Below are 25,631 nucleotides of genomic sequence, written 5' to 3' on the forward strand. Positions count from 1 at the left end.
CCCCGCCCCGCCCCCTGCTGATTTGCATGTTCCCAGAGCACAGCCCACTGCCCGGGACACTTGTTGATATGCTGGTCACACCCTGTGCAGGAGTCAGTCTCATTCAGGACACAGAGGGAACATGAGGGCCCCCGCTCAGCTCCTCGGTCTCCTGCTGCTCTGGCTCCCAGGTAAGGATGGAGACGCTGGGGATCACTCACGCTGTGACAACTGCCCCCTTGTCATTGCTCACTATTGGACCCCTGAGTATCTCTATGGATCTGGGACATTTGAACATCGCCTCAGCCCAGTGTGGTCAGTACCTCCAGGGTCCCCAAGAAAGTCTCTTATAACATGATTAATTGTGTGGATATGTGTGTTTTTTGTTTCCCATCTCAGGTGCCAGGTGTGCTATCCAGATGACCCAGTCTCCCTCCTCCCTGTCTGCATCTCTGGGAGACACAGTCACCATCACCTGCCAGGCCAGTCAGAGCATCAGCAATGAGTTATCCTGGTATCAGCAGAAATCAGGGCAAGCTCCTAAGCTCCTGATTTATGGTGCATCCAGATTGCAAACCGGGGTCCCTTCCAGGTTCAGTGGCAGTGGATCAGGGACAAGTTTCACCCTCACCATCAGCGGCCTGGAGGCTGAACATCTTGCAACTTATTACTGTCTGCAGGATTACAGTTGGCCTCCCACAGTGTTACAGGCCAGAACAAAAACCACCAGGGGAGGCAGACGTGTGAGGCTGGGCTGCCCCAGCTGCTCCTCCAGGTGCCTCTATCTGCTGAGACAGTTTTTAAGATGCACCCACCCTTTGTAGGTCTTTTACAGGTTTTAGTTGAAGGGACGGGGGCCTCCTTGGCACCCTAGTTCTCATTCCTCCTCCTCAGCTCAGCCTCACAGACCTGACAGCACTTTTCCTATTTTAATTAAATAGGAAATCATGACATCTGAGGAGTGTGAGTTACAGCATTAGGGTTCATCCAGCAAGGGAATTAACAACAAATTTTTCAAGCAGGGATTTTTCTTTTTTTAATAGAATTCTATTCTAAACTAACAACGTTTCAAATGCATGTGGTTATGAAAGTCAGGGAAGAAGATACTAGAAGTGGGGTACGTGTGTGGGCTGGTGAGGTTCTGGTGCTTCCCTGGAAGCCAGGGCACACCTGCCACTGAAGGCGTAGGCCACCTATTCGTGTCATCCTCAGGCCTGTCTAGACAACCCTGGTTGTGGTCCTGATGCTCTCAGCCGCCTGCATCACTTCATTCGGTGATTCTCCAGTCCACACTTCTATGCATACATCTGCCTGCAGGTGCGATGGGTAGTATTGAAGCCTCCTCTCTGACTCCAGATTTCAGGAGGGGCCCCTCGGTGAGCAGCTCTACAGGAAGCCATAGAAGGAAAAGGGCTTCAGGGAATCTGCTTCCAGGAGATTATGGTGATGATGGGGAGCTGACAGCAGACAGCCCAGCATGGTCACTGGTTTCTGTCTCTCAGAATTTTGCTGCTTTGTAATGACCCCAGAATGCATGTGGCTGTGCGCCAAGATTCATCAACAAGATTGGGATTAGAGCAAGGAACTGCATTCAGCCACAGGGCAAAGAGAAAAATGAGCAAACACATACAAATGTGTACATATTTACATACATACATGCTCGAAACTTCATACATACAATAAATACATACAAATATGTGTACTTTATATACATACATGTATGTGTAGCAATCATTTGACAAAAATCATTTAAAAAAAACATTTGTAAGAATTTCTTAACAATGAAAAAACAACCAAAGCCAATCAATATGGCATTCTTTTTATATGAAATAAGTTCTATGAGACATGAAAATAACTTGCAGGTTCTGGAAAGCTGTAGTAGCGTCTGTACTAAGGGAAGCCTGTTAGAAATGCAGCCTAGCAGGACCTAGAACGAGAGTCTGCATTTTCACAAGGTGACAGGTGATATGGATAAGATTTAAGAAGTTACGTTTTAGGGGATCTTACTTCAGCTAAAGAAATCCATTTTTATTCCCACTGAGGCTATTTGGGAAATTTTATTAAAGCCACATGTTGGAAACACACCTGATTTAATTTTAAAATTAATACAAATTTACATTTTAAAATATTTTTAACATTGAAGTTTGAAAAAATAATTATCTTTGTGGCTGACCAATTATTTCACAACAAATAAAGTTAATAACAGAAAAAATAAACAACCCAATCCAAAAATGGGTAGAAGACCTAAAGAAGCAATTCTCCAATGAAGACATACGAATGACCAATAAGCATGTGAAAAAATACTCAATATCGCTAATTATCAGAGAAATGCAAATCCAAACTACAATGAGGTATCACCTCACACCAGTCAGAATGGCCATCATTCAACAGTCCACAAATGATAAATGCTGGAGAGGCTGTGGAGGAAAGAGAACCCTCCTACACCATTGGTGGGAATGCTGTTTGCTGCAGCCATTATGGAAAGCAGGGATTCCTCAAAAAACTAAAAAAAGACTTACCACATGACCCAGTAATCTCCCACTCCTGAGCATTTATCCAGAGGGAACTCTAATTCTAAAAGATACATGCACCTCAGTGTTCATAGCAGCACTATTTACAACAGCCAAGACTGGAAGCAAACTAAATGTCCATCCACAGAAGACTGGATAAAGAAGCTGTCGTATATTTATACAATGGAATACTACTCAGCCATAAAAAAGAATAAAATAATGCCATTTGCAGCAACATGAATAGACCTAGAGATAGTCATTCTAAGTAAAGTAAGCCAGAAAGAGAAAGAAAAATGCCATATGATATCACTCATATGTGGAATCTAAAAAAAAAAAGACACAAATGAACTTACTCACAAAACAGAAACAGACTCGCAGACGTAGAAAACAAACTTACGGTTACGGAGTGGGGAAGGGGTGGGAAGAGATAAATTGGGGGTTTGAGATTTGCAAATATTAATTACTATGTATAAAATAGCTACACAACAAGTTTCTTCTGTTGAGCACAGAGAACTAGATTCAATATCTTGTAGTGACCTACAATGGAAAAGTGTATGAAAACAAATCTACGTATGTATATGTATGACTGAAACATTATGCAGTTCACCAAGAATGGACACATTGCACAGTGACTCTACTTCAATTTAAATAAAAACCACTTTATGGAATATAGGTTTTAAAAACTTGAGTAATTACCAAAATGAAAGAATAAATCCAAATTGTGTGCACCTGGGTTGAAGATGATTGGACTTTGATGCTCTTGGGTAGCTTGGTTGGGGAATTTTTTTCCCTCTGAAATTTGCCCTGAGAAGACTGTACCCTAAGGAGTCACCGCACTTCAGTCTGAGCCCAGATGAGACACTATCCGTGGGCTGGAGACCAGCTCAGTGACGTTTAGTGGGACCACCCAGAGCCCTGCCTGATGCAGCCAAACCACTGTTAACAGGAGCATCTGTGAATATTCAAGGGAATGCTTAGTGTTGTGAGTTTCTGAATTTTGATTGGTTGATTATCAATTATTATGCAAAAGCTACCCAAATTAATATTTACACGTCTGTCTATGTATATATAGACACATTTTGTTAAAACTGAATAGTAAGCAATCTGTTATAAAGATATTAAGAAGAAATCAAAGTGAAATAACATGTGAATAAAAAGAGTGAAATTTATCTCCTTTAGAGAAATATGTTCACATATAATGTACATACAGGTGCATATACATTTATTTGATATGCTGTTTTGGGCACACATTATGTAAACAGGAGCTCATGGCTAACTAGAGGTAGGTGGCTCTCACAGTGTATCTGTTTCTGTATATACACACACGTTATGTGCATTTATACAAAATTATCATGTAAATGATGTAAATTGAGATGAATCTGATTACTTTCCGTCTAGAAATTGGTGTCCAGGACTAGAGATAGGTCTCACTCTGGCTAGGGGAATTTTTTTTTTTTTTATTCTTTGTATTCTAAAATTCCTACCAAATGGATGTGCTCCCTTAAACATAATTTCTAATTCTGCGGAAGTCCCAAGGGTATGGATGGAGATGATTGTCTGAATGTTGAAAATGAAACCATTGCACCCTACGAAATGCCTCATTTTAGGCAGGACAACAATGATGCCACGAGTTCCAAGTGTGCAATAACTTATTAGATTTTTTCTTCAATTTTAGGATATAATCTTGTTGAAAAACACACTGTCTAGTTCATAGCACGTGTGATTTATAGATAATAATAACTAAAATAAAGTACCTATAAACAAGCACAAAGTGGCCTAAATGGCTAGAAAATTGATTGCGTAGGTAAGAACACTTGTCTTCAAATGAGACATAATTCAGTCTGTCGAAGGGAGGCATTTCTGGAAATCAAGGAGAGGTATTATGATATTATGAAGTTTGAACTGAATGCTTCAAGAATATATTTAAAAATTGCCTTTTCATACTACAGATTTTATACTAGCAGTTATTCGCTTGGTCAACAGTTGGCTTGTCTCAAATATTGGCTGAGTGTGTCCCTTAACTTGTTTTTTTGTAAATTAAAGGGCAAGACTGCACATTAGAAAACCAGCAGTGCTCAGATTTTAGTGTTTGGAAACGTCCCAGTTCTGAAAAGCAGCTCCATGGGAAGCTGTAGATCCCACTTCCTCAGGGACGGGGTCATCTCAAAGGTGACTATGGTGGATGCAGGTCACCTGGGGCTGTTGGCCCGTACATGTGACTGCTCGGCTCCACCTTTCGGCCCCCTGTAACTAGGCAGAAGTTAGACAGACTTTCATGACCTCTTAGCTCCTCAGAAGACATGTAGTGTTACTTCCACAACCATAGGACCATTGACATTCGGATGGAGGAAACGTATATCGACAGATTCCGTGGGAGGTGTCGCCATCACACTATTAGAGGAACTTGTATGATGGGAGATCTTCTTGTAACCATATTGGGGAATACAATACACAACGGTCTGTCTACTCTTTGGCCAAAACAAACCCTATTCCTCCTACAGACAAACTATACCAATGCTCACCCCACCAACCACTCACAAGTTCTGCTCCGTCATGGTCAAAATACAAGCTCTCATTCTGTAAACGTGGTCTTGGGTGGATAAGTCTCCTTGCCCGTGTTTCCTGAAGAGTGTTCTTCCCACCTCAAGCCCTGAGGTCAGTGTGGGGGGCAGTGGGGTACAGACCCTCTGTGGACACTGCAGGAGACACTCCCGTTGGCAAAGGCGGCACCGAGCAGTCCCTGTTTCATGTGCCGCAGAGCAGCAGCTCCCCATTAGACTTCCTACTTTCAGATTTTTTCCCCCTGAGCTGTACGTCGTATTCATTTAAGCTACTTCATCAAATCAGCTCAAATAGTGGGTCCAAAACAACATCTTCTCTGTGACCCAAATTATATTATCCTCTGAGGCAATTTCAATTAGACTTCTTGCGTGAAACCTTGACCATTTTCATTATATTATGATTTTATTCTTAATTTAGACCTGACTGCATTACCTCAAATGCAGATATGGCTCCTGTACAGAATTTTCTAAATTTTGTTTATGCGTTGTCTCCCCACACTCCAAATTCCAGAATTTAGTTACAAAAGGGAATTGATGTTATAACCTTGGTCTGTCTTCTGCTGAGCAGTCCCACCCTTATGTTCGATCCAGGCGAAGGGTTCTGTATTGAAGCTGCTTGAGCTCAAGTCCAATCAATAGCTATTTAAGCAATTATTGTTTTGAAAAGTATTGCCTGGTAACATTCTTATAACGTGGTCTGGGTCACCCACAGCGGTCACCGTCAGAGGAAGGCCAGATGTCCCTGATGACTTGGGTGACTAATAAGGGGCTTGCGTGGTTCTCTCACTAATGGTCCCCAGTCCACGGGGGGGGGCAAGCATCCCTGAGTGGTCGTTCTCAGTTAATGGGCTCTGAACTGCGAACCTCAAAATATCTGTGCCCAGAATGACTCTGCATGTTGTCCCAAGAGGGCTTGGCTATCAAACCCCTTTTCAATGGACAGGTCCCTGGCTACATGCCGGTGTCTGCCTCCGTCACGTAAAGACAGGACACAAGGAAGTCAGAATGTCTGCCTCCGGCTGCACGGGATCCCAGGCGAGGAAAGAGATGGCAAGGAGTTGCAGAGACAGGTGATGACTGCTTCGTCTCATTGTCAGATGGATCCTGAGACCGTCTGGGGTCTGCGACACGCGACTACTCATAGAACACTGGGTCTTGGTGCCCTGAGAAGATCACGGCGTGAGATGTGGTCAACCTCAGGAACATTTGCAGTTATGTGAGTTTTAATATTTTTAGATGCCAATGGAGACTTGTGCTGATTTTTTTGTGATTTGAAGACAAAACTTCAGGAGAGAAAGTCACCATCACCTGGAAATCATCCGAACATCAGTAGCCACTCCCACTGCTACCAATGAACAGGAAGTCAGGCTCCGGTGCTGCCCGATAGCCACACTTCCGTCTTCTGCTCGTGCTCTTCCTGGGGTAGTTACAGTGCTTCTGGGACAGACTTCACCCCAACAATCAGCAGCTTGGGGGCTGAAAATGCAGCATATCACTCATCTCAGCAACCTAAGAGCTCGTCTCTCAGCCTGTGAGCGCCCTGCACAGACAGGACACTGACTCGGCTATTCCACCTTGTCCTGGTGACCGTGTGAAGTTGGGGCAACCTGGTGGACAGCTCAGCGAAGGCACTTTGAAGTGTGGCTTTCTCCTATCCCAGGAGACAGAGGCTGGGGCCATGCCTACATCCTTGTTTTGAATTTGGCTTCCTTATGTAACAGGATTAGGGACTGATATGGAATGAGTTCCAGGATTTATTGTTAAATGAAAACTACAAAGTGTAGATGCTGATCTGTTTTCTGGTCCATATTCTGTAAGGAAGAAGGGCAGGGGAAATAAAAACCCTGGAAGGATGACCATGCGAGATTGAGTGCCCACAGGTACGGGGGGCGCTAATGGGAGAGTGGCGACAGGGATGAGGCACTTCCCTGACCACAGCTGTGGTCCTTTATGTTCTTGCACGGGGTGCAGCGAAGCTGTGTTACACGTGTTCAATGGATAAATTAATAAAACCCACAAGATGTGGAAAAATGAACTGTTCCTTCTCTCTGTGACCGAGGAGAGTCACGAGAGCACTGAGCCGTCCTCGCAGAAGACCTGGTGGAAGTTTGGTCCGACCGTGTAGAAATCTGTTAAAAATCGTAAGAGAAAATCTTTCCTGAGAACACTGAATGTGATTTGACTTAATGCCAGAATTATTTCACACACTAAAGGGTAACTGATTGTCAGAAGAAAGAAGAAACAAACTCATCCCCAGACCCACATCGTAGGAGCTGCAGGACCGGAGGGAGGACTGGGAGCGCTGGAGAAGAGGAGGGAGGCCTGAGGGATGGAGAGACACACACAGAGGACGCTGCCAAGGATGCCCTGAACAAGCAGCTGCCTCGCCTTCTGTGGACCAGGAAGCAGAGCAGAGGACAAAGGCACCACTCCCAACCTTCAGACGCTGCATCCAACACAGATTTTAAACAACACTTTAAGCTTTTCTGTAAATACAGGCTTAAAATTTCACTGCAAAAGGAAAAGAAGAATGTGCTTGGTTTGGGGAAGAATGAAGACAGCGTGCACATTGTCCATGATCAACGGGTGGGCACCTCTCTCACGATCAGTAAATTGAGTTAAGTTGAGAACCAACAGGGACTGAGACCTTGAAGACCAGCTTCCCTGTGCAGCCGTCACCCTGTCCTCCCGGGATATCCCAGGGCAGCTGCGGGATGCCAGAGGGACAGACAAGAGGCCAGTGCTGCACAGACAGGACCGGGGCAACAGAATTGTGGGGTAAGCAAAACTAGCTGAACCCTGGCGCCCAAGCCCGATGCCACCCCAGTCACTCCAATGCTGATTAAGGAGCTGTGAGACACAAGTTCTTCAGTGTCCTGCCCGGCATTTGGATCCCATCCCTGGTGGGAATATTGCAATTATTACGTCGTGGGTCTACCTGAAAACTATGCATCTCTGTGTAGTGTGGACACACATGTGATAAGACTTGGTAACCAATTATGATATTTGTGGACATCGGGAAAGAAAAGATGTTTGAGAATATACAAAAAGAACAACACACTGCCTGAGAAACCATACCGTCAAAAACAGTAAAAAACAAAACAAAACAAAACAAGCAAACTAAATACGCTCAGGGTGTCTCCCCACAAGTGGCCACTAGAAGGGGCACCTGCACAACACGGAGCCCAGAGAGTGTGTGTGTCTGGTGATAGAGGCCCAGTATGCTGAGCCCGATTCTGAGGATGATTATTGTAATCACCACTTCCTCATTTCATATCAGCCCTTACCTTTTTTTATCCAGTTTCCGTTTCACAGCCCTTCCTCCTGCCCAATTCTCCAGCAGCATCCGCGGCCATAGGACAAATGACACTTTGGAAAGACTCACAAAGACATCCCCTAAACATGGGCAGGTGGCTAAAAGCCAGTTCCTGCTCCACTGTTTCAAGTACTATGTGCGCCTGCGGAAATGGTGCAGAAAGAGTGGTGAGTGAGGGGGTTCGGCTCCTAGAGGACAGGAGGGAGGATGGGGTCTCTGGAGGCTGGTCAAGTCAGTGAGGGTCATCAGGAAGACACAGATCAAGGCGCACCCCACATCCAAGGGTGAGAAAGCACAAAACTGGGGGTTCTCCCCAGGTCAGAGGTCATAGCTTTGAAGAATGTAAGTCAGACCCATGTTTTCACGCATCTGCACTGTCTCCTGCTTTAAGATGGGCTTGGATGCTCTGGCTAACCTGCCTCTCCTGAAATACGGAAACAGACTGTCAAAGACTAAAAGGACAAAGAAAACTGGTTTTGGTTATATTTATGACAGTACCTACATTCAGGAGAGAAAAATGGACACAAGAGGTCCACACCAATCTCCTCAACCCCTGACCCCCAGATGTGCAGCAGGGCCTGGGGTCCCAGCCCGGGTCAGGGGCAGTGGGTCTGGGACAGATTTCCCGCTCACCATCCCCGGCGTGGAGCCTGGAGGCCCTGCACGTCCCTTGTGTGCACACAGCCCTCACTGGGACCCTGCACAGCGTAACGGCCCCAGATGCCGCCCTCCCGTGTGCGCTCAGCCCTGTGCTCGGCTGAGCAGCTGCCTCCTCCAGGGAACCAGTGTCAGAGCAGCTGCTCCTGTCCAGTCGCTCCATGTGTCCATCTCAGCTCAGGGTTCTCGCCGTGCTGTCCCTCATGTCACATGTTCCTCTGTTACACACGTTTCAACCCTAAGTTTATGGTTTCCTGGCTCAATTTATGGAAACACATTCCTTCAATCTCAGCTCCTTCTGACACATTGGAACCGCAGGGCAAACTGTGTAGAGTGACCACGCATGTATGAGACTGATTTCCTGACCTCAACTATCATGTCCTTTGTTTTGTAATTCACTTCTTTTTATCAAGAATGAGTTCCCAAGTTGCATTTGATTTAATTTGACTAGTTTTCAGCTCTTGGAGAATTTTTCTACAGTCATGTTCCCCAAAAGTCTACATGGGACAGACTAAATATATCCTGTAAAGTGATCGAGACTTCTCTGATCCTTTCTCCTTGATAAACCACAAATTTCCACCCTGTCTTAATGTGTTGCCCTCCACATTAATCAATAGGTCTAATCACCCTTGTTAGTCAGGTCAGAAACAGATAATGTGGAAATCAATTATATTTCTAGAAATAAGTATCGGGTAATTGTAGCTACATAACCTTCAAGTGAGGCACCAGAATCTCAGATTTTTATAAACAGAATCTCATCTGTATGAATCCTGATTTAACATCAATGGCACCCCAGCGATCCCAGGTAGAAGTAGCTGAGTGCTGGCTGTACGTCTCCGTTTGAATTCTGCAATGATCTAAGTGGTAGCAAAGTCTGTTCACTTAACCACATGTTTGAGCTAGATATAGGCACTCGTTGCTGAATACTGCCAAGTTTTTTCATTTTTTTATTGAGGTATAGTTGATCTGCAATATTGTGTTAGTTTCAGGTGTACAGCAAAGTAATTCATTTATACATACACATGTGGATATATATATATATATATATATATTCATTTTTAGATTCTTTCCATTATAGATTATTATAAGATATTGAATATAGTTCCCTGTGCAATACAGTAGGTCCTTGTTCTTCATCTATTTTAAATACAGTAGTGTGTATATGTTAATCCCAAACTCCTAAGTTATCCCTCTGTCCCCGACCCCTTTCCCCTTTGGTAACCATAGTTTGTTTTCTATGTCTGTCAGTCTCTTTCTGGTTTGTAAATAAGTTCATTTGTATCATTTTTTAAAGATTGCATATATAAGTGATATCATGCGATCTTTGTCTGACTTACTTCACTTATTATGATCATCCCTAAGTTCATACACATTGCTGCAAATGGCATTATTTCATTCTTTTTTATGACTCAGTAATATTCCCTTGTATGTATAGACTGCATCTTCTTTATCCATTCGTCTGTCCATGGACGTTAAGTTGCCTTGGATCCTACCACGTGTTAACAAGTCCCATTCTTCTTTTCCTTTTTCCAGCCTATGAACAATCCTGTGGAGAATGTCATTGCAGAATCATTTGTCATTTAAGACTGAACATCACTTATTTTAAAAACTCCTGTATTGTATAGTAGCTTAAAAAAAACTAAAGTATGAAAAAAAATGAGTACATATAGACTTAGTAAGGAAAGAGATAAGGAAAACCTAGAGACAAATGAATGCTTACTTCAGTTGATATGAAATTCAAGTCCAAGAACCCACACTACTGGGAGAGATGAAAGAATGAAGTCATTTACTTTGGACTAATATTAAGTGGAAAAGTGCATGAGTGAGGCGATTAAAGTATTTATAATACTCTACATATTTTCATCCAAATAGTGAATATATATAAGCCATGTTCAAGTGCACAGTTAAGATATTTCTACCCTTCTTCTGTAGATGTTTTACCTGAATTCAAAGGAAAGCAACCAACTCAGAGTCATTTAAACAAACAGAGAAAAAAAAATTACCAATTGTTTATGGAAACTCAACCTTAAAAAAGAAGAGCATAAATATGATTTGGGAAGTTTAAAAAAAAACATAAAACTGTTAGAAAAAGTGAAGGAAGCATTTACAGGTGTGCCTTTAACCCTTAGGCACCATAGAGTTCATCTCAGAATTTCCTTTAACGTGGAGACATTTTCTGGTAACTTTGCTCACAGGCTTTCCCCACAGTGCTGCCCCCACCAGGGCATTTGCATGCTGCTCCCTGGGGAGGACCATGCCTGGCAAGTCCCAGATAAAAGCTCAGCTCTAGCCTGGCTTTGACTCATCAGGACGCATCAGTTCTGACTGCTGAAAATGAGGCTCCCTGCTCAGCTCCTGGGGCTCCTCCTGCTCTGGGTCCCAGGTAAGGATGGAGGGGAGATGAGGAGGGGAATGGGGGTGAGCTCTGGGGGCACCACTGCTCCCTGTGTGCTCTGTCTGCACATCACATGTGCATAACTGGTCCTGCTGATGGGCGTGTGATGTTTGGATCTGTGAGAGTGAGGAAGGTTCCTGAAGGAACGAGGACTTGTGCTCTGGTCAGGACTGTGACGGGGGACGTGGGGTGGGGTAGGTGATGTTTACAGGCCACTTTTCTCTCACAGACGTCAGGTTCATTATTGTGGTTGTGCAGTATTGTTGTATGAATCAAAAGCACAAATAATGAGACTGAAACGAAGTCATATTTTTGATAAAAGTATTTTGATAAAATAAATAGGAAATTAGAAACAATGAAACAGGCTGCTACAATTTGTATGTAACTTGGTACTTCTCTGTCATTACTTTAGGGTCCAGTGGGGAAGTTGTGCTGACCCAGACCCCAGGCTCCCTGTCTGTCACGCCTGGGGAGCCGGCCTCCATCTCCTGCAAGGCTAGTCAGAGCCTCGTACACAGTGATGGAAAGACCTATTTGTATTGGCTCCTACAGAAGCCAGGCCAACCCCCACAGCGACTGATCTATCAAGTTTCCAACCGTGGCTCTGGGGTCCCAGACAGGTTCACTGGCAGCGGGTCAGGGACAGATTTCACCCTGAAAATCAGCGGGGTGAAGGCCGAGGATGCTGGAGTGTATTACTGTGCTCAAGCTACACGTGATCGTCCCACAGTGGTACAGCCCTGAACACAAACCTCCCTGCCTGCAGTGGCCCAGCTGCCCAGTGTGTCGTTTCTCTGGGGGCCTGACAGCAGACTCTCTGAGTCTGTATAAGAAGAAGATGTTCGACATCCCAGGGGACCAGGTCGCAGCTGAGGGCTCGGGCCACGCGTGCTCCTGCTGCTCCGCAGGTGCAGCCCCGCCAGCGGCACAGCCTGGTCCCGGCAGGGGCAGCAGGGACCTGAGGGGCCCGGGTCCTGTGAGCCGCCAGTGATGTGAACGGGAGGCTGAGTGCAGCCCAGCCTCCTCCTCCTGCCTCGTCTCCTTGTGTCACTGAGACGTATCCAGTCTAACAACCAGACCAACGACCCTGACACGTGGCACCAAAAGTCTAATGCACGTGGGGAGTGAGCAGATTGGGGTGTATTTTTCACTGGAAAATATCTGTTAATATCAGTAAATTGGTATTACCCTCTTCTGCAATTTTCTCCTTCTTTCCTAGTTACATGATCTCCTCCTGTAACCTGTTAGAGAATGTGCTCTACACGCGCTGCGTTCAGGTGACATAAATGAGAATAATCAGTAAAAATATTTAATTTATCAATATTCAAATAGACTTTTTGAAATTCATAGCAAGAGAAGATTTCAATGCCAACAGGCTTTGTTTTGCCTCCATTACATTTTTTCTGAGTGAAAAGAGAGATTTTGTCATTTCAAAAGTGACCTTTGAAAATAAAAGCAAAAAATGAATGATGGAGGGCATAAAGTTTACCCCGCATACCTGAAAAAAATATCTAAGTGATAGAATATTTTCCTTTTTACTCCCAATTTGAAAAATATAAAGACTAAGTACTCTAAATACTGCTTTAGCCAAGACAAATTTGATATTCTCATAAGAAAAGTTTTCAAACAATGAGTAAGTTCATTACAAGTTTGTTATCATTCCCAGCACATGGTCGTTAACTGGAAATAAACCCGAGCAATGTATTTTAATTGGAAGCGTATATAACATGTGTGCGCTGTGTGCACTCTACGTACAGGAAAGCTCCAGAGTGATAGCGGGCCTGGTAAGGGGTCATTCCACACCCACGTCGTAACACAGGAGGGTGGAATTACAAGGATGGATCAGTCAGTGGAACAACATGATCAGACTTCTGGTTAAGAAAATAAAGTATCTTACAGACGATTGCTTATTCTAGAATTGTGGACTCCGTGGTAAGTGTAGTTAAAATTCGAATGTTTCAACTGCATAAGGTTTGAATGTGTGTAGACTAAGACACATAGAAAGAAGAAGACTGAAACTCTCAAGTAAGGAATTTGAGACACATATTACATTACTTAAAAAGTAATGCATCACTGAGTTTAAAAGAGAGTGTGGAATGCACTGGGAGAAAAACAAAATGGAAGTGGGGAGTCACGCTTTGCCAGACTCATCTGATCCCTCACAGGATCCACAGCACCTAGAGACACAGCGTTTCCAGGTGTGAGAGAGGAGGCACAACCCAAACCTGACAAGGAATCCTGCACAACAGTAACATCCCAGAGGGCTTCATCCTCAACAAGGAATGCTGACAAAGCAATGATCTCAGAAAGTGAAGGGGGACTTGGGGAGAATCTTGACCCCCAGTCTCTCCCGTGGTGTCTAGCGTCCCTCAGTTCAGACACACAGACATTTTTTTCTCAATTTCATAAAATGTAGCAGAAAACGATCACTTCATGAGCACTAATTCCTTTGGTAACATAGAAAATTCTTTGATGCCTGCTGGTCCACTGCCATGAATGACCGCAGATGGCAACAGCATCACCATATCCTGCAGACTCTCCAGGCAGATATGTACTTCTCCTGAGAGTCAGAAACTTGGTTACTGCAAAGACCAAACTGCGTGACAGGTGCAGGCATTTCCCAGATTGCTCACTGTGTATAAAGATTAGAGAGCTGGCTAAACATTTCACCCTTAGGTCAAAACCTATTCATTCTTGCTATCCTGGCCACTGTTTCAAAGTATACAGAATATCGTAATGGAGAATTTTTTAAATCACCCGAGCTCATTTGTAAGCAGCCTCATTTGTATGATATTGTACTTGGTAAGATCAATGGATTCTCTAGTTACCTGTCTATTCTTATTTGAATTTCCTCACAAAGTACATTCCTTGATCCACTGGTCTCTCTTAGTTTTCTCTGATTTGGGTAAACCACAGAGTTTGTGAGTCCTTGGACAGTAACGCCGTCTGAGTCTCAGTGGGCAGGAAAGGCAAAACTCTATCCAGATTAAAGCCAGTCTCAGGAAGGACGCAGCAAACTCCCTTGAGGAGGGAGTGACGCGGGGAACAAAACCCCACCACGTGGGTGTCTCATCACACAGAACTGACAGCCGGGTACTGGAGGCAAACACCACCAGATAGGCTTTTCTAGTCACAAACCGCTTACTAACAGCCATTATAGACATCAAAGTACTATCCTCTGACCACAGAGCGAAAATTACAGTAGAAGAACTTCTAACATGTTAACCAGAATTTTCAGAAATGAAGACCTGATTGAGATAAAGAGTTGTTTATTTGGAATTTTTTAGGACTGCAGTGGGGGAAGCAGAAATTGCAGAAGCACTTGAATTGTGTTCTGTTGGCTTAAATACTGGTGGAAGCTTATAAAGTCTTATAAAGGCAAAAACCTCAAACACCACAGGCAGTTACATAGGTTGATTGTCAAAATTATCATTGGAGCTGGCAAGAAGGAAGGGTGCTTGTTAAGAAGGAATTGGTAAAGGTCTGAAATGGCTACATGATTGCAAGAGGGGGGACCTTGAGGCTACAAGGTTACCGTGAGCACATGACGTCCCAAAACGTGTCCAGCATCCTTGGGGGCTGAGGTTTGACAGCGTTTGGAAAGTTCAGGCTCTCAGTGGTGCAGAAACCTGTCTGAGACCAGATCCTCACAGGCTGCCCATCTCCATCTTGTGAGCCCGAACTATGATTCCTCCGATGTAATTTCAGCCTGTCATCAATGGCCTTCCTCCTGCAGTTGACTGTGGTCAAGACTAGGGACCCATGGAGGCCTGGCCCCCACCTGGACCTCATCTGGGCTCTTCTCTGGCAGCATAAGTTACACTTCCTTCATGCATTCTTTGCTATTTTCTATTCATTCTGATTTTTTTAACTGAATTTAGGCTATAGAGCATTGCTGTTCACAAATAGAGCAGACGTGGCTGCTGAACAAAGAATTCCCTACTTTGTTGTGTGTATTTTTTCTCCATCTTTGATCAGTGACATCTCTCAGTCTGTACCTCCTGCCTTCTGCTCTGCCCTTAATCTGTGCAACTGCCACAGGGAAGTTCAACACTCACAAGCCCCAGTTCACACAAAGGGACTTTACCCCGTCCCTCCCCAGCCCTATTAAGTACCAACTTTCTGCCTCTCTCAGCCCCGTCTGGTCCAGCTTGGGGCAACCTTGTTCTACCTGGGGTTTCCTTCTGTGATTCATAAACTTTCTCTCAAATATTTATCTACTTGGAGCATCAACAGACTCCAGATAACACCTATTAATTAATTCCACCTCTTCTCCCTGGGGTGACTGCATGCACACAGGGAGTAGGCACGTGAAGGGCCAAGAAAAGAAGGAGTGAAGCCTAGAGAGGTGAGCCCTGCTGAAGTCTCCTTAATGTCCCCGTCAGATTTGCTGTCTCAGAAGCAGCTACTCAGAAGCTAAAAATCTGAAAGAAAGGTGATGCTGAGAGGCTGAGGCCAAGCAGAGCTTGGGGCAACTTCAAATGGCCAGGGGGAAGCATGAGCCCCAAGGACAGAAAAGAAGGAGGAACCCTGAGTCACACCAGAGCCCTCAGGCAGGAGGCCCCACTCCGGGAGAAGAGATGAACCCGGAGCAGCAAGGAACCGTCCACCCTGAGGACCAGCCCCCAAGTAGCGCATCCCTGACTGGATGAAGGTGATAAACACCTAGCGTTTCAGCACCAGCCTCAAAAGTCAATACTTCCCAGAGGATAAAGTCATTCCAGAGCCTAAACTCGTCTCTTTCATTTTTAGGGTAAATATGTGTGTTAATCTACCTAAATATTAAGTATATAATGTGCAGCCCCACGTTTATTAAAACACGGAGGCCTGCAGTATGAAGGGGGAAATAGGCAGTTTAGGAAAGGCAACCGAAATGGAGGAGAAAGGCAGTCAGGACAGATCCAAAGCACGTGCAGACATCGGGGCCATTGCTTATTATAAGCTTAACATTCCTTGTGACGGGTGTAGGATTTTTCATGAAACAGGAAACTATGAAAGATAAGCAATAAGAATTCGGTACGTAAAGTAACAGGAGGTCTGTGAGCTTCCCGCAGCGACGCGGGGGTTATGAGAGGAGTCGGCAGGGATGGGACCTTCTCCCAACACATCTTTCTTCCTTTACACTCTGACATGAGGTGGCAGGAATTCTGCGCTGCAGTTACTCAACAAATAAATACACCCCATCCAGAAGAACGAGGAGCAGGAATTTGTGTTCCTTTTTCCTAGGGGATACCTAGGAAATGGAGAGAATCTCCTCGAGCCTGAGCCACACTCTCAGGTGATCTGGCGGGAGCTTGATCAGGCCACGGAGAAAGCTGCTTCCAATACTACGTGAAAATCTCTCCTGAGTGTCAGACGTGACCTAATTTAGTGGCAGAATCATTTCACAAACTGTAGGGTCACTGACTGCCAGGTAGAAAGAAGAAACAGCCATTCATTTTTCAGACCAAAGACTGTGAGAAGTGCTGGACCAGAGGGAGGACTGGGAGAGGCTGGGGGAGGGGAGAGAGAGCTGAAGGAGGAAGGATGCGCCAAGGGACCTCCCGAAGCCTGAGACACGCAGCTGCAGGAACAAAGGCACAAGTCCTAGTGTGCAGACAGTCAGTCAATACAGATTTTAAACAATTTAAAATTTTCAGTAAGCATAGGCTTAAAACTTCATTAAAAGGCAGGAGACACTTGGTTTCAGGGAGAATGAAGAGAGTGTCCACATTGTCCATGACCACCGGGTGGGCACCTGTCTCATGAGCACTAAACTGAGTGAAGTTGAGAACCAACCGGCACTGAGACCTTGAAGACCAGCTTCCCTGTGCAGCCGTCACCCTGTCCTCCAGGGACAGCCCAGGGCAGCTGTCGGATGCCAGGGGGACAGACTAGAGCCCAGGGTGCTGCACAGATGGGACCAGAGCAACAGAAGTGTGGGGTAAGCAAGGCCGGCTGAACCCTGGCACCCACGCCCGATGCCGCCCCAGTCGCTCCAGTGCTGATGAGAGAGCCGTGAGCAGCAGATGCCACTGCCGCAGAGCTGGAGCCCAGACTGCCTGGAAAAACCACAGTTCTTGTGTCACTGAGATCTAACTGCAACAAGGCATCTCTGTGTAAGGTGACAATGCTTTCGGATAGCATCTGGTAACCAATTATGACCTTTCGTGGGCATCAGGAAAGAAAAGATGTTTGAAAATGTGCAGAGAAGAGCAACATGTTGCCCTAAAAATGATCCTGTCAACCACAGGAACAAGGCTTCAGGGTGTTTCCCAGCAGGAAGCCGCTGGACACGGCAGGCACCCCGGAGGGGGCTGTGCCTCTGGGAACAACGGCAGCCGTCCAGGCCGACTCTGAGTATTATTATTGCTGTTAGTATTAGTATTATTACTGCCACTGCTTAATTCTGTTCGACACTTGCACTGCGCACAGGAACAATCTCACGGCTCTGTCTGCCGCCCTATCTTCCGGCAGGTCCCATGACTCAGGAAAGCCTCCTGATTACAAACCAGTCCCCTCCATCACTGACGGTCCCAAGTACAGCGTGAGTCTGGGAAATCGCTTACAAAGAAAACACATGTTAGAAAGAACTGTGAGAGAGGAGGTCTATCTGGTCAGTGATAGGAGTGGGGACGGGGTCTCTGGAGGGTGTCCAGTCAGTGATGGGCGTCAGGAGGACGCAGATCCAGGTGCCGCCTCCTCCAGGTGTGACAAGGTGCCAAAGCAAGTGTTCTCACCCAGCGGGCGGCTGTGACTTTGACTGTGGACCAGACACACGGTTCCTCACATCTGCAGTCACCTCCTCTATTCAGACGGGGGCCCGGCATGGTCCGGATCCCAGCCCCTCAGCAACGAGGGACACACACTGTCAATAAATAAAGGTCGATAAAAACCGGTTTACTTGCATTTAGACCAGTAGGTGCAGTCAGGCTAGAAAAATGGACAGAAGTGAAATCCCTCAATAACCAAATTAAAAGTGACAGCCTGTGACTGTTCCTCTTCCTCTGTTGATCCCCTAGGACCTGTGTGACCCCTCAGAGCAGCACGTGTGCCCCATGTGATCCGTCCCCAGATGCTGGGCTCCGCCCAGCCCGAGCCCACGGTTGGATCAGACCGAGGCACTTGCGTACAATCAGCCGAATGAACTGGGTCCATAAACCGACACCCCAACATGGGGTCCTTTGCAGTGGGTCTGTGCAAAGTTTCTCACTCATCATCCCCAGTGTGGAGCCTGGAGGCCCTGCACGTCCCTTCTGTGCACACAGCCCTCACTGGGACCCTGCACAGTGTAACGGCCCCAGACGCCGCCCTCCCGTGTGGGCTCAGCCTTGTGCTTGGCCGAGCAGCTACTTCCTCCAGGGAACCAGTGTCAGAGCAGCTGCTCCTCTCAGAGAAGAGCCAGGCTGGGGTGAGGTGGACATGGTGGGGAGCCCCTGCAGGAAGGTGGGGACATCCCCAGTGTGTCTCAAGCCCAGGAGTCCTGTCACTGGAGAACTTGTGTCTGGACAGCTGGGGAGGGGCTCATGGACAACTCCACCCTGCCTCTCCCCCTCGGCTCTCAGCACCTCTGAGCCCAGGAGGACCGGCCACCTGCTCTCCAGGCACCAGGAGCACAGGCCTGCCTGCCCTGACATCACTGCCAAATTCATCGTCATTTGTTCACAGAGAGGGTGGGGGTCCCTGGAGGGGCTGGTCTGTTGGCCTAAGAAAACTGTCTTTCCCTCAGTCTCTCTGGGGCAAAATCCTAGTCTGTTAAATGCCTAGTAATTCTAGTATTTACTCTCCTAAAAACTGAAATACATCTGTAGATTAGGAAGCTAAAAACACAAGTGTTTAAATTTCATCTGAGTGTCATGTAGACAGAGCTTCCAAATTTGTTCATCGAGATCTGTTTCTGAATTTCCTGCCTTTGAGGTTCCTTCAGGTTTCTATGTGCTGCACCCGCCTCAGCTCCGGCCCCCTGTCCCCGCCTTCCCTGACCCCAGTTTCCCCCCAGCTTAGACATGCTTCTCCCCCAACTCTCAGAATGACGGCTTCCTTGGTTGGGGGTAGTTATTGACTTGAGAGCGTCAGAGAGAGGCATCTGGAGAGTGGGACAGAGTCTGTATTTTATCCAGATCGGGATAGACGTGGACCTTAATCAGTTGGGCACTTAGATGTCAGCCCTTTTTTCCTGTCTTTTTAAATCTCGATTAAAATTAAAAGACCCATTGTCTTTTAACAAGTATTAAAAAACCCCAAAAGTCACTAAATAATCATGGTAGCAGCCTTACTAAAAAGAAGTGTAATATGATTAAGAAAGTTCTAAGAAAGTGGAAAACTGATGGAAAAAAGAGGAGGAAACATTCCCCTGTATGCCTTTCCCCCTTAGACAGCACAGATTTCATTTTTATTGAGGTTGAAGGTTGTCCGTCCACACCGACATTTCCTGTTACTTTGTTCACAAGAGAGGCTCCCCACCCCCCTGGCTCTCCCCACAGCGCTGCCCCCACCAGAGCATTTGCATGTGGCTCCCTGGGGAGGACCTTCCCTGGCAAGTCCCAGATAAAAGCTCAGCTCTAGCCTGGCTTTGACTCATCAGGACATATCAGTTCCGACTGCTGAAAGTGAGGCTCCCTGCTCAGCTCCTGGGGCTCCTCCTGCTCTGGGTCCCAGGTAAGGAAGGAGGGGAGATGAGGAGGGGAATGTGGGGGTGAGCTCTGGGGGCACCCCTGCTCTCTGTATGTATTTGTCCAGATGTCAGAGGCAAACCTTACCCTCTGTCAAGGGCATGTGATGTTTAGCAGAAGGAGGATGGGGAGGAACCCAGAAGGAACGAGTCTCAGTTCTGTGGTGAAGACAGGGACATAGAGAGACTGGGCCGGTGGACATGACTTCTAGAGACCTCTTTTTATGTTGCAAATCTTGGGTTCCTTTTGAAAGTCGATATTTTGGATATCAATCTGAATCAAAAAAGTGCTTTAGCCTTAAGTAAATAACAGAAGAAAAATTCTGAAAATGATTCCTAAACTTTGTGCAAAATCTTATAATTTTCTCTTACTCTTTTAGGGTCCAGTGGGGATTTTGTGCTGACCCAGACCCCAGGCTCCCTGTCTGTCACGCCTGGGGAGCCGGCCTCCATCTCCTGCAGATCCACTGAAAGCCTTGAAGATAGTGATGGAGACACGTACTTGAGTTGGTTCCTGCAGAAACCAGGCCAGTCTCCACAGCTGCTGATCTATGCAGGTTCCAGCTGGGCCACGGGTCCCAGACAGGTTCACTGGCAGCGGGTCAGAGACAGATTTCACCCTGAAAATCAGCGGGGTGAAGGCCGAGGATGCTGGAGTGTATTACTGTGCACATTCTCTTCCCACAGTGGTACAGGCCTGAACACAAACCTCCCCGCCCGGGGTGGCCCAGCTGCCCAGTGCGTCGCTTCTCTGGGGACCTGACAGCAGACTCTCTGAGTCTGTATAAGAGGAAGATGTTGGGGCTCCCAGGGGACCAGGTCGCAGCTGAGGGCTCGGGCCACGCGTGCTCCTGCTGCTCCGCAGGTGCAGCCCCGCCAGCGGCACAGCCTGGTCCCGGCAGGGGCAGCAGGGACCTGAGAGGCCCGGGTCCTGTGAGCCGCCAGTGATGTGAACGGGAGGCTGAGTGCAGCCCAGCCTCCTCCTCCTGCCTCGTCTCCGTGTGTCACTGAGACGTATCCAGTCTAACAACCAGACCAGCGACACGGACACGTGGCACCAAAAGTCTAATGCACGTTGCAAATGCACAGCTTGGGGTTCACTTTTCCCTGGAGAACATTAGGCAGTATTGGTACATTGTCATCGCCCCACTTTCTCAATTTCCTACGTCTTTACTACTTACATTAGTCCCTCCATCAATATCTTTGAACATTCATTCTACACAGTCTGTCCACAGGGAGGCTGTGATTGAGAATATTCAGTTTAATTTTTGAGTGTGTATATAGACCTTTTGAAATCCACAGCAAATAGAAGACTTCAATGCCAAAAGGCTTTGTTTTGCCTCAGTTACAATTTTTTTCTGAGTGAAAATGTGGTTTTCATGATTTCAAAAGTGGTCTTGGAAAATGAACAACCAAAACTGAATGATGCGAGCACAACATTTCCCCCACACACCACAGGACAGAGACAGAGTCATATGAGATTATTCTTTCTCTTCCAAATGGGAAGGATATTTAACTAAATAGTGTTTAAGACATGACAAATTTGATATTATTGCCATAATGAAAGATACTGAACAAATATATGTGTTGTTTTCACAAGATACAGTCAATCCCTGAAATGAAATCTGAGTAACATATTTTAGCTGGAAATGCATAGAAAATGTATGCATTGAAGAGATTCCATTTAAAGTATTGCTTCCAAGTGATGCTTGACCTCATAAGGGGTCATGGCATTTACATGTGATAGCACAGAATGACAGAAGTAAAAGAATGATTGAATTGACGAAATAGCTGATCTTGTTTCTGGTTAAGAAAATAAAATGTAACTAAAGATCGCTGGCTATTCTAAGATAATGGATTTATGGGAAGAGCAATTAAAATTCCAATGTGTCAATTCCATTAAATTTAAAGTGTGTGGAAAATCACAGAAATCAAGCAGACCTGAGCCCTCCATTTATGGATCTGAAGATACTTAATAGATTATTTCAAAAAACCAATACATCATTGAGATTAAAAGCCATTGTATTTCAGTCTTTAAGCCATTTTGAGGTGATTTCTGTGTATGGAGTGAGGGAGGGTTTGTACTATACTGTAGAGCACAGGGAAATATATTCAATATCTTATAGTAGCCTATGGTGAAAAAGAATATGAAAATGAATGTATGTATATCCACATGTGACGGAAGCAGTGTGCTGCGCACCAGAAATTGACACGACATTGTAAACTGACTAGACTTCAAAAAATAAAGTGTATGCTTTTTGGACTGATACTTCTATACCTGAGAGTTTAACCTATTAAAATAAAACTGCCCTTCCTCATGGAGAATATAAAATCATACTTCCTGCTGTATTCTGTGTAGTGGTCAATAACCTTAAACAAAGTAAATGCCCACCAGTAGGATTGAGGTTACTTAAAATGTGCTGCATTCCCTCCACAGAATAGTCCATAAACATTACAAAACCTTAATTTGATACATGCAGGATTAGTTATAGAAATTCCTTTGGTTAATTGTTATCTAAGGAAAAAAAGACACAATTTGGTAAATCAAAGGACAGAAGACTACTTTTGTATAAAAAAAATATATATAAGGTACACAAGCAGGAATTTCATATTTACTGTCTGTGAAAAGTTGTTCCCCTTTTCCTGTTGCCTTAAACTGTTTTACTAACATACATGTTTCAAATTTTTGAAAGAGAGCCAAATTTTTCTATCCAGCTCCATTAACTTGAGTGTTCTGAGCAAATCGTGAGTTTATCTCATCAGACAAGACTGAGTTAAAACTGGCTTAAGCCTTCACCCCTCTTCCTGCCCATGACTTTAGAGAAACATCATCTAAGAGCTAACAGAGCAGCTGTTAGCCGGGCAGCAGCAGAAACAGGAAAGCGACTGGACCACGTCAAGTCCATCAGGCTGCGCATGGTCCACGGGACCGAGATTGAGCCTTTGCTCCGCGAAAGCAGCTCTCACTGCCCCGTCACATCAGCCGGCACTTGGCTGGGAAGATCGTGGGGTGGGACACTGTCAGCACTGGGATGCATCTGTGCTTGGTCCCCATCTCCATCTGCAGGGACCCGCCTGTCCCACCCTCTCTTCCCAAACCGCATTTTTGACATCTCATGTGGATCACAGAACCTAGCCCCTAACTCTGTTTAAACCAATATCCTTTCTGAATTCCTATTTGCTTGTTAGTCTTTTGTCTTCAACTCCATGACTACTTAGGGGACAAATCATTGGGTGTTTCCAAAGGAGAATGGGCTAGTGATGGATGTAACAGTACAGGCATCGTGAGTAACAGAGAGGCATCTCACAGTCAAAATTCTTTGAGGCTCTGCATTGAAAATTCTATAAACTGCTGTGTCACAAACTGGCCACTAGATGGCAGAAAACCCCGCAATAAACACTAGAAGTAGGCGTGGTCTTAGAAATACTGGGAGAGCAAGAGTGATACTGTCCCATTTTCAACGGGAGCCCCTAAGGCTTGAATGGGTTCTCTGGTGCGATGGGGACCCCTGGAGAGGAGCTGCCACTGTGCTGAGTGCTGGAGAAAACCCCGTCACATGCTCTGGAAGCCCTGCCTTGCCCCTCCCCTCTGTGACGGCTGTGTCCCCAGAGCCCATCCTTACCCTGCCTGAACAGGAGCAGCCTCAGGAAGCAGCCTGGGGACACTGAGACCCCAGCTTGGCTCCTCTCCCCCCTGCTGCGCTGACTCAGGTGAGGAAGGCGGGCCCAGGCTCCACCCTCGGTTTCTCTGCATCACACATGCACGTGTCCTTGAAGGTGAAGCTGTGAGTCTGCTTTGTTTGCTGATCAGAAGTGCATCAAGCTGAATGAGCTACTTGCTTGGCATTAATGTCTGGGGATGTCCATGTTTGTTGCCCCACTTAGATGCCAGTGGGGACATTGTGGGGACACTGTCTCCAGCTTTCCTTCCTGTCTCTGGAGAGAGGATCACCGTCACCTGCCGGGCCGGAGTGCTCACACTGTCATAGCTTGAAACCAGCAAAGCCCAGGACCAGCGCCTGAGCTCCTGCCCACCCACACTGGCCCCGGACAGGATGCCTTTCTGGTTATGGGGCAGTGGGTCCCCACATGCATCATTCTCGCCATCAGCAGGACAGCTGCTTTTAGGAGCACAGGCCCCTCCTCCGGTCACCACTCTGAGCTTAAAACTGACCCAGCTGCAGCTTCCAAACTGGGGCTCTTATGGTATCTTGGGCCTTCTCAGGGGAACAGGGCTCGGCCAGCAGCTCTGACATCACACACCCTCCCTCCTGACACTCCCTTCCCGCCTCTATGGGGCACCTCCCGGGCATCTCGTCTGCATCACTGAGTGAAGCGCTTCAGTGTTTTGTCCCACCTCCTGTTCTGCACTCACTGCCTCCAGTTCATCCTTACATCACACACACGTGTCCTCGTCCTCAGTGTCCAGGCCCTTGTTCCTACCGCACATCCTGGCCCGTGGTTCCCTGGAGCTCTGACCCCACCACATGAGTCCTTGTGGAAGAGTGCTGGTGGTAAGTTGTGCTCATTGGAAACCAGAAAATAAACTACAGGCTGCTCACAGGAGGACGCTGAAGAGAGTCCCACATCCCAGGCGGTCCTCACAAGCCTCACTCCCACAATCAGCTCTGGGTCTCATCCATGGAAACCCCAGAGCAGCACACTAGTCTTAGAGAGGAGAAAGTGGAAGAGAGGGCCTGATGGGAGACGCTGAGAGTCCCCAGCCTGCTGCTCACAGGAGCGAAGCCAAGGGCCTCAGCTGGGGTCTCCACGGGCAGCAGGACACGGTCCCCTCTCCTAAGACGTGGGCTGGACGCGCTGCTGCCTCGTTGGGTCAGAAACACGTGCCCACATTCTCTCTGTCGGGGTGTGGCTTCTCCCTAACTATTCACTTCAGCAACGACGTGATTTTCGTTTTACTGACCAGGCTTTGCTTGGTGCGAATCTGTTCTCTGTGATGAGGACAGGCTGACCTGGCTCTCCCATGATACCTGACTGCCTGCCTTGGTCTTCAGTCAAGAGGAGATTAGGGATCTGGTTAGAGCAGAAAGCAGAACAAGACCCCATCTCTGTAAGAGGAGGTCCTTGAGTGAGCACTCTGCAGGCATCTGGCTGGCTCGGGGGTGGCCTCCGTCCCAGCCTTGGAGAGGAGCCCTGTGAAGCTGGCAGCCTCACTGGTCCCACTCAGTCCGGCCTCTGGGACCAGAGCAGCTCTGTCCTCCCCACGTCCCTGCAGCTGCAGGTGCAGGGAGCCTGCCCCCTGGGAGGGCGCTAGGGAAGAGCTCTGGCCAGGCCATCACACATGCAAATCAGCTCCCAGGGACCCTGTGATGATTTAACCCCAGGGCTCAGCCTCGATTCCAGAGCAGCTCCATCCCCCTGATCCTTGGTCCAGAAGCGGCAGATCCCAGGGACCGTCCACGATGAGCTTGCAGACCCTGCTCCTCTGTCTCCTGGCGATGAGCTTTCAGGGTGAGCGTGGCTCCCACTGCAGAGCCTGAGCTGGAGCCCTTGGCACAAAGCTCACGCGCTCGCAAGGGCTTTAGAAGTTACAGTGCGATGT

General features: G+C 46.6%; 1 gene segment (V, D, J or C); it reads left to right on the forward strand.

The window, feature by feature from the left end:
• The first annotated feature begins 11,270 nt into the window (after positions 1–11,270).
• The window catches only part of LOC102512053, an 80,166-nt gene continuing 65,805 nt past the window's right edge, over positions 11,271–25,631 (forward strand). Inside the window, 2 exon segments of the V gene segment in view lie at positions 11,271–11,406; positions 11,831–12,139. Of these exon segments, the coding sequence occupies positions 11,358–11,406; positions 11,831–12,139 (358 nt within the window).

Source organism: Camelus ferus, chromosome 28, assembly GCF_009834535.1.
Source record: "Camelus ferus isolate YT-003-E chromosome 28, BCGSAC_Cfer_1.0, whole genome shotgun sequence".
Lineage (NCBI taxonomy): Eukaryota > Metazoa > Chordata > Mammalia > Artiodactyla > Camelidae > Camelus > Camelus ferus.